This window comes from Austrofundulus limnaeus, unplaced genomic scaffold, assembly GCF_001266775.1.
Source record: "Austrofundulus limnaeus strain Quisiro unplaced genomic scaffold, Austrofundulus_limnaeus-1.0 Scaffold261, whole genome shotgun sequence".
NCBI lineage: Eukaryota > Metazoa > Chordata > Actinopteri > Cyprinodontiformes > Rivulidae > Austrofundulus > Austrofundulus limnaeus.
The window spans coordinates 20,694-30,251 of NW_013952663.1; the positions used below are offsets into that span (position 1 = coordinate 20,694).

Consider the following 9,558-nt stretch of genomic DNA (forward strand, 5'->3'; position numbering starts at 1 on the left):
TAATTAATTCAGAAAATCTTTTCAGGACCCCACCTTGATGTTTCGGGACCCCACTTTGGGTCCCGACCCCAACTTTGGGAAACACTGCTCTAGCTTGTATTTTTGTCAACACTCGATTAAAAACAGAATCATCTTGGGGGAAATGTTTTTATAGTAAATGGCGTGTTTTGTTTGCATGTATGCTTTGTGCATTATAATTCTTGCAAATTTTTGCTGAATATATAAAAATGTTTGCTATTTTTTTTAACCTCTGACCTGCTGATTCTGCCTCATTTTCAGAAGCGTAATTAACAGAGTCACCTCCCAAACTGATTGCATCTGTACATTAGGGAAAAAAAAACTTCAAAATATTAACCTTGTTTCATAAGTGTGTATATTATCTTACTTTTCATTTAAGTTTCTAAGCCTGCACCAAACTGGGAAGGAACAGCTGTCATCAATGGTGAGTTCAAGGAGCTGAAGTTGTCCGACTACAAAGGAAAATATCTCGTCTTTTTCTTCTATCCTTTGGACTTGTAAGTGCCACCTGCTATATAATCTGTTTTTATTGAGTTCTGTTGAACATTAGAGTATTTATGCAAGCCTTTTTTTTCCTCTCCCTTCAGCACATTCGTCTGTCCTACTGAGATYATTGCATTCAGCGATCGTGTGCATGAATTTCAGGCCATTAATACAGAAGTGGTTGCCTGCTCAGTGGACTCGCAGTTCACCCACCTGGCTTGGTACGTTTGTTCCTGTTACCCAGAGCCACCCATTTGCTCATAACTTTACCAAAGTTTAGGACATTGCTGAGATTATTGATTTTTTTTTTAAATTTTTTTTTTTAGAAATGATCCTTCAGTTTTTTTTATTTATTTATTTCCTTTGTTTAATTTTCCAGAAACTCAACTATGACTTTAACTCATTTGTCTAAAGCAGTGGTGAAATCAGTATAAAGTGTCTCACTGTGTTTTGTTTATTCCTGTTTTCAACAGGATCAACACCCCTAGGAAACAGGGTGGACTTGGACAAATGAAAATCCCTCTGCTGTCTGACCTCACTCACCAAATTTCTAAAGACTATGGAGTCTACTTGGAGGACCAAGGACACACACTTAGGTGACCAAATTTTAACAACGTAACATTTTTATGTTGTTAAAGTAAACAAAGATCCAGTCAGTGGGAAATATTGGATGAACTTTAACAGATGTTATGTGATGCTTTTAATGTAGACAAATGTACCTATAGGGACAGTTCATATCTTTGAAGTGTGGTTTTGTGGAGACTTTATGAACACTTAATATCTTACCTGTTGGAGATAACGTTTGAACAGACTAAGTTTRTAGAAATAATTTTATTCCAACCAGATTAACCAAACCAGTTTAAGCAGGGTCAAGAGTAAAGTGGCTAAAACCAAATTGTTTGCGTTAGCAACCCTGTAGAGTTTGACAGGAGGAGGAAGAATAACACTGCATTACCTCTCAATGTTCATCCCTTTCAGAGGTCTGTTTATCATCGATGGCAAAGGCATCCTGAGGCAGATCACCATGAATGATCTCCCTGTGGGACGATCTGTGGACGAGACTCTGCGGCTGGTCCAAGCTTTCCAATACACAGACAAACACGGAGAAGGTACAGACTATTTTTGTCCCCTTTTTCCCCACATTCAGCTTACTTTACATTTCGGAGCATCTTTTTCCCATGGATAAAAATGGTTACATTAGTGGAAGAGTAGATACCAGGTTGATCTACACTGAGTTGCTTAAAGTCCTTTATGACATGTTTTATTTTCTGCACAGTGTGTCCAGCAGGATGGAAACCAGGCAGTGACACAGTAAGTAGGACTGTTTTTATGACTGGCTTGACATAGAGCTATTATTATTAGTCTACTTAACACAGAATGGTGGATTTTTATTTGAAAACCATTCTGTCTCAGTCTAACTTCAATAAGATGTCACAAGCTGTTCAAGACCAATAATTATATAAAACTGCTTTGAGTCTAATTGACTTTAATTCCCCTCGGCCTAAGCTGGTAGYCAGTGATACTTGTTGTGTGACATAGTTGAAGAAAATGTTCATTAGAACTAATTTAATGAATTCTTCCTCCACAGATTATTCCAGACCCTTCAGGCAAGCTGAAGTATTTTGATAAACTGAACTGAATGACCTTTCTTCTTCTCCAGTTTGTGAAATCCGCCCAAATTTAAATAAAAAGTTTTCCAATATATGTATATTTTGTCTGGTTTCTGTTTAGTTTTTAGTTAGATGTAGCTTGCTGCTGTTGGACAATGCAGTGCTGTTGGTGTCTTTTAAATTAAACTTATCACAAGTTTTATTTAACATGGCTGAATAGTCCTTCATAAAACCACAGACGGATGTGAAAGGTGACTGTTAATGTATGCAAAAAGATGTGGTGAAAAATGGAGATATGTCTTTGACAGTAAAGACTTTTAATCATCTACCATAAAAGATAAGCAAATATGTGAATCTGTAAGTTCAAATGTTTCTTCAAAAACTGAACATATTTCAATAATCAGTGTACATCTATAACTGATACCTTTTTTGTAGTCAACTCCGTTGAAGATGGCCTCCGATRTGGATCAACCTTACCAAACTCATAAATTGTGTGACCTTTTTTCTACATATATTAAGGTAAAATAAGGTCTGAATTATTCCCAACAGAAACTCCAAGCACTGACATATCACAGATCTTTGTTCAAAACCTACACATCAGGTGTTGATCTTATTGTTTTAACTACATGGACAGCACTATGTTGCAGCTGTGGTTTTTAAAGTGCTTTATAAATAAAGTAGGCAGTAGCAGTAATAGGCAGTATTCATTTATTTAAGGAATCCTGTTTTGTTTGAACTGTTTTTCCCCCCTAAACCATCACTGAAAAACAATATGAAAGTCAGATGTCCTCCACCATAACATATTCATTCTTTGTTCCACTTTGTGTTTGATTTTGTACAGACTATGAAAAGCAGCCATGGCTACAACATCATGTAGTCATTTAGGTCAGCTTTCTTCAAACGTTAACCCAAATGTTGAAATGGTCAGAGAGCAGTCTGAGGGTGAATTGTAAAATGTAATAAAACTGGAACTGGTAACTGAAAGTGCTGTGTTGTGATGATGAAGATATTCAAGTGGAAATTTTCCAAGGCAAATCCATATAGGAGAGATTAGGGGGGAAAAAAAGACTTAAAGAATCAGCACTTTGCGAGGGAACTTTGACCTGTTTATGAGCAATAATTGTGTCGCATGACCTTTCACTCTGCTGTCTTTTTATTGTTATGACGGAAAGTGTTTTGTCATCCGTCTGCCTCGGGCAGCAAATGGTTTCTTTGAATCTTGCAAGTGATGTTTAAATCTACTGGCTTTATTAATAAGAACATGAACAGATGTATAAAGGCTGACAGTGKTTTGGTTTCAGCCATGAACTAAATCTGTGCATAACATGTTTTTTAGYTAAATGTCTTATCAACCACTGATAAGATTACAATAAAACCTTCAGGAAATGGCAATTGGATGTACAGCCATTCATTAACTTTTGAAGCGATCTGCATTAAAGACAGCTGCAACAGCTGATCTTAAAAACCCAAATATAGGTGTATAATTTAGTCAAATGTTAATTAGCTAAAATCTGGTGTGGTGTGSACAATTGTGTTRTAGTCAAGACCACCTAACCCAAGACCAAGACCAAAAAAAAAAMWMKWKYYCYMWAAMAYAYASWRTACWSTRYACASRKRKMKMWMMYMWWATATAYAGAKMWWATWKWSAMWMTSTRTAAGGGTCGGGTAAATAATTTTGGTTCACAGGCAGATTGCTAACGTTAGATAGCTAGGATTGCTATCATCATTTACATAAAGCTTACTTTCTTAGKGCTTCCTTTCTAAGTGACRATGAAAGTGTRACGTAGTCCCCACTGTCTCTGAAAGACAAGCACTGCAGAAGAAAATTGTTGTATGCTTTCTCCTGGATGTTGTGATTGGATTTGAATCAGTAAGTTTTATATCCAATGAAAGCAAGGGGGTTAACGAATGAATTGAACAATATTCTGGCAATATTCTAGTGATATTTCCACAGTTGTGGTCTTGAAGTAAAATCCCAATTACTCAAATGTCCGAGACAGAGACAAGACCGAATGCAAATGTGGTAGAGTCGAGACAAGGCCATCAAAAAGTCAAGATGAGATCTCGAGTACTACGACACAATTGTGGACATACACAAACTGAGTGTGACATTTTGCAATATTGCATTAGATTATTTTAAAGGTTTGACCAAAAACTTGAGGATTTTAGCCTAAAACTTGAGCATGAAAGGAAATGTGTGATATGCATTTCTTTCATTTTTAAGTATTTTATTAAAAACAAACTTTTTTCCCCACCTGTTTCTAATTGGTTTAGCTACACGGGTATCACAAACACCTTTCATGTGTTTTTCTTTAAAGATCTGTTAATATTTATCTCGATTCAAATGAAATATAGTGACTCAGATAAGCAGCAAATGCATAGGACAAACAGGATAAATGCCCACATATGGATGACAGAAAACAGGGTGTGTCTCTTTGGGGAATGCATAAAAAGAGCTGCAGCAGTTGTGTGAAACTGTGACTGGCTGATGTGCATCTCTGTATGCTGGTTCCTCTAATTCTGTCGGGGGGTGAACTCCTGAGGAGCGGATGAAGAAACAAATTTTGCTGCTGTTTGCATTCAGAGGATTATTAAGCAAAGGGAAAAAGGGCAAAAAAAGAAAATGGCCAACATTATATTACGGCCGGCTGAACCAAAGGATGTATCCGATATCTTGCGACTCATAAAGGTAACCCAGATGTTGGACATTATACTTTATTTTTGATGTAAATATGATTMATTTCAGGATTTTTAAAATCCTGTTGTATTATAGGAACTTGCTAAATTTGAGGAGATGGAGGAGAAGGTCATGCTCACTGAGAAAGGTGCTGCTAAAACCACCATTTAAACATATTTTAAAAATGTTTTGTGAAGTCTTAAAGTGACCCATTCTTTTTTTTTTTAGATCTGCTTGAGGATGGTTTTGGWGATCAGCCCTTCTATCACTGCTTGGTTGCTGAAGTCCCAAAGGAGCAGAGCTTAGAAGGTAAACCCCAGTTTTAAATAAACTAAAATGAAACTAAGTTGCTTGCTTTGATTTAACCTAACTCATGGTGCACGTTTCCAAGGCTATTCTGTGATTGGCTTTGCAATGTACTACTTCACCTATGACCCTTGGATTGGAAAGCTTCTCTACTTGGAGGACTTCTATGTGATGCAGGAGTTTCGAGGTGAGCGCTAAAATGTAATAATTAACCGATGTTACAGGACACTGGTGTGCTGTAAAGCTGCTGTAATGCATGTTTAATGTTTCACCAGGTCTTGGCGTCGGCTCTCAGATCCTAAAAGTGCTGAGCGAGGTAAAGCCACCTATACGTTTTCGTATTTCAGCTGCGTTTGTGTCGTACRTTCTCCAGTAATTCGCAGGTTTTTCTGCTCTCTACTCCAGATTGCGGCGAAGACCCGCTGCAGCAGCATGCATTTCATCGTAGCCGAAAACAACAAGGAGTCCATCGAGTTCTACAAGAGGAGGGGTGCGGCCGATCTGTCCTCGCAGGAGGGTTGGCGCCTTTTTGCGATCGGAAAGGAGGGGCTGCTGAAAATGGCTAAGAAATAGGAGTTTACTGATTCGCACATGCATTTTGGCAACAGCAACATTAATGTTCCATCTGCTTGGAGATGTTGCACAGTTTTAATACACCTGTTTACCTTTGATAACAACCAGTTCCTGCAACTACAGTATAAGCTCATGTATAATAAAAACAAACTGAAATCACCAAAAAAATATTAAGGTATACTGCTGCCAAGTAGTTTTATTATATTTTTAAAAAACTGTAATAATGATAAAAACAGCTATATATTTAAATTGTCTTGAGCTAATTAAGATAAAGTATCTTAAAAAGTTATTCTATAGTTTTGATTTTGTATTTTTAGCAATATTTTTTAAACTTGTGATGAAACTACATAAAAATCTATATTTAAAGTTTATACAATAATAATTTGTGTCAGAGTTGTGTGAAGTCAAGGGAGAACATTTGGCAATCCGATAATGACATAAAAATGTACTGCAGATCAGAATGGGATTTTTAATATTTTCTAAAAGTGTAAATGGAAAATAAAATGTTTTTACCAAAATCATGACTGAGCACTGTGCAACATAATTTTAATGTGTTTAATACTATTAATGTAATGTTTTAATGTTAGGTTGGGAGTGTTTGATAAAAAAAAATAACATGCCATTTAGGAGGTTAACAGCAGTATCTACTGTGTGTAATATATCATAAAGGGCTGAGCACCTGTTTTGGTTCATGACGCAAATAGAAATTCAGACTCTGACAGTGGAGTTTCTCTGTTTAGGGAGGTGTTATTCAGCTGGGTCGCTGCATAACTGTGAGGTACCTCAAGGCACCAGTTTAGGTCTCATACTGTTTTCATTGCTGRGAGTGTGTTCTTGTCTTAACAAAATATCTCAAGAATGACTGGACAGATACAAATGCAGAAAAGTAGGTTTTGGRTGTAGCTGATTATCTTTGGGCAACAAACTTAAAAAACACAAATGACCACAACTCAGTCGATTTTAAAGATGAGCTTAATGTGGTAGTAGCTGAGAGTCATATTCAAGAGTCAGTGCATCAAGGCAAAATGCATCCTTTCAAGAACCACTAGTTTCATGTTTTTATGATTTATTTTAATTTTCCTTGCATTAATTACTGATTTACAACTTAGATTTGCATAAGTGTGTTGTAGAAATAAAGTTTGAGTTGACTATGTCATGGGGCCATTTGAGGATTGTATTTTAAACATATATTTTAACAAAAAAAAATAAGTTCAAGGTTAACTTTTAGGAGAATATTAGAAAAAGTTATGTGAGGTCATGTGCTCAGAAGTATGAAGTTGTGAGTGTTGAAAAAGGCAGACWAGTTTGTTTAAATTATTATTTATTTCTCTTTAAACCGGTGTGATGGTGTCGTTTGCGTGGTGTTTGGGTTGAGCTCGGTTCTCGTGCAGCTCCAGCAGCCTGTGGGTTTAAAACGCCTGCAGAGCACGGTTCGACCGAAGATCCCGGCCTGTTCGGTGGCTGTCGGCTGATTTCCACCTGAACTCTTCCGCAGTTTCCTGCCGCTCTCGGGCTGTGACGTGTCGCGCTGACGGCGGCCTCGGAGCTGCGGGAGAAGCGGGGGGCTGTAGTAGCTTGACAAGATCTGGCTCCGAGACGTCCTGCTTCGTTTTTCAGCGGTGTGCTCCAGAATCAACCCCCCTAACCCCTCCTTCTCCGCTCGTCTCTGGCCCGCCCAAATAACACAAAATTCCCGACTGAATCCGGCCCGAGTCTGGGGGAACTGGGCGGCCTGGGAAGCCGTGGAGCGGACCGAGGCCATCCCTGCAGCATAAATCTGGTACGCGGGTCGTTTGTGTTGTTTTTCTCTCTCGCTGCAGGGGCTGTGTTGTCGCCTTCGTGTTTTCATGTTGGTCTGTGTTTATTTGCATTTGATCATTTAGTTTAATTCTTTATTGTGACGGAGAGGCCGCTCAGGGTTGGGCCTTTTTTTGGCCTTTTTTTCTGAGGCCATGATCGGTAAATCAGGCCGATTTTGTTAGCTAGCCCACCGAAAAGCACATCTTGTTTGCTCTCACAGTTGTTAATATTAGCTTTAACAMTCGACGAGCCTTATAAACTTCATTTAGTTCATAATACGCAGCCTCTTGCTTTATGTAGGTTTTCATTAAATGTTAAAATTAGCATTAGTTCAGACACAAAGCTAAGAAAATGGCGGACGCTGGTGTGATGAAAACTGGYTGTAATAAAAGATGAGCATTTAGCCTCGATGCTAGCAGTTAATTTAGCCCGAATCGCTATGCTTTAAATGCAATTTTGCTTTTTCCTCGTTCTGTTTCTATCATACTATTTGTTTTAACGACTTTGGTTGTTTTCTAAATTGGGAGTTCTTGCTGTGACATTTTGTTCTTTGCATGTGAAATCAGTGCTAATGTTGTTGCAGTCGGAGACGCCGATGTTGATTCATTTCAGTGGTGTTTCTTTGTGATGGCTTCACACACTCGTACCAGGATAGCCAAGCTTGTCCAGTCACTTAAGTAAAGTTTAATGTAAATCGGAGGCATCTTTTGAGGAGCAGATTGATGCTGTGTGRTCCGCTGCATCTCCACACACCGCTGACATCTTTTTTTTCCACCTAGAGGAGGGGGATGGTACACCCAGTGGAAATTAAATGGCAGCTCGGCTGCAGCTTTTTTTTTGTTTACATCTCAGCATCCTTCCAGCCAGTGTGACTGCTGTCACACTTTTATCCTCACGATGAAAGCAGTGCCACTTGGTCCTTGAGTTTCATTGAGAAATCCTGTTTGGTTTTGGTCAGTGAACATGATAGTGCTGGTCAGTGATCACTAGCTGACCTTTGCGACAGACACAAGCTGTTTCTGTGTAATGAAATTGAAATTGTTTGCATTAAGTAACATCAAGTCTCACTGCTTTCTTAGAAAAAAAAAACGTTAATAAACTTGTGCAAATGTGTACAATGTCACAGAAATAAAATGTTTTGAATACACTTATTTATATCATTTGAAACTATTTATAGTACTATATTTGCAAAAAACAAAAACCTATACATATGACTGCTACAACAAGTACAATGTTTTTACAAGTAATTACAATTTGTTCACTTTCTGCTGTTAAATGTCATGATTAATTAATTGTTGAAATAATAAATAAACTGTTTGATTCTGAGTGTTCAGTGGTGATGTTGCAACTATTTAGATTTTGATAACTTTGAGCAAAAATACTACATTTACACAATGTTATGGTAATTAAATAAACATTTAGTAATATGATTTTATTTACTTTAAAAAATGAATTACTACTGCTTAAATAACACTACAAATTACTTGACAGTGAATACATTGTGTATAGTTATTCAAATTTTAATGCACAGATTATAGTATCCATTACAAGGTGACATACTTCTCTATACTTTTWGTTTAGACTGATAAAAATACATTATGGGCTTTTTCCCTGATTGTTTAATGCAAGGTTAGTCTGTTATAGGGGTAAACATCTCACAGATTTCCATCAAAGAAGAAGGGTACATCTCGAAAGTAAATATTTGATCTGYTGGCTGACGTTAAATGTTAGACACTCACACATACACAAATATATCTGCATTATGTTGTGTCAGAGTTGTTCAGATCATATTAGTGACCTTGAATACATGATATTTACTCGAGTGCAGATTTGATCTCTCTCTCKTGTCTGAATAAAATCTCTCAAGATTCACAAAGCGGTGTTTTTTTAAAGGGATCCACGATTAGTTGTAGCATTAGACTTTATTTGATAAACATATATTCTAACTGTAAAATAAAGACTAAAAATACTGGAGGCTGATTAGTTTTGTAAATTAAAAAAAGGATATTTTTACACGGACTGAGACATTTTATTTACACGCAAAGCATTCTGGGTAAATGATGACGTGGATAGGTCCTCGGTGCGAGGCTG

The 9,558-nt window shown here is 37.3% G+C and overlaps 3 protein-coding genes across 3 annotated transcripts in view; all 3 read left to right on the forward strand.

Annotated features, from left to right (window-relative positions):
* prdx4 (peroxiredoxin 4) overlaps positions 1-2,209 on the forward strand; it is a gene marked incomplete at its 5' end in the record, with an annotated part of 3,791 nt that extends 1,582 nt beyond the window's left edge. Inside the window, 6 exon segments of the mRNA XM_014020614.1 lie at positions 398-515; positions 606-722; positions 975-1,097; positions 1,480-1,610; positions 1,778-1,812; positions 2,090-2,209. Of these exon segments, the coding sequence (XP_013876068.1) occupies positions 398-515; positions 606-722; positions 975-1,097; positions 1,480-1,610; positions 1,778-1,812; positions 2,090-2,140 (575 nt within the window). The 3' untranslated portion in view covers positions 2,141-2,209.
* A 1,563-nt stretch (positions 2,210-3,772) lies between these two features.
* LOC106526131 (diamine acetyltransferase 1) lies at positions 3,773-5,845 on the forward strand. Its single transcript, XM_014020620.1, has 6 exons — positions 3,773-4,800; positions 4,885-4,936; positions 5,017-5,097; positions 5,180-5,281; positions 5,370-5,410; positions 5,500-5,845. The coding sequence occupies exons 1-6, from the start codon at positions 4,735-4,737 to the stop codon at positions 5,665-5,667; spliced, it is 510 nt and encodes a 169-aa protein (XP_013876074.1). The 5' UTR covers positions 3,773-4,734; the 3' UTR covers positions 5,668-5,845.
* A 1,216-nt stretch (positions 5,846-7,061) lies between these two features.
* The window catches only part of LOC106526128 (zinc finger Y-chromosomal protein), a 10,785-nt gene continuing 8,288 nt past the window's right edge, over positions 7,062-9,558 (forward strand). Inside the window, exon 1 of the mRNA XM_014020615.1 lies at positions 7,062-7,447. The gene's annotated coding sequence lies outside the window, so the exon portion shown is untranslated. The remainder of the gene's footprint in view (positions 7,448-9,558) is intronic.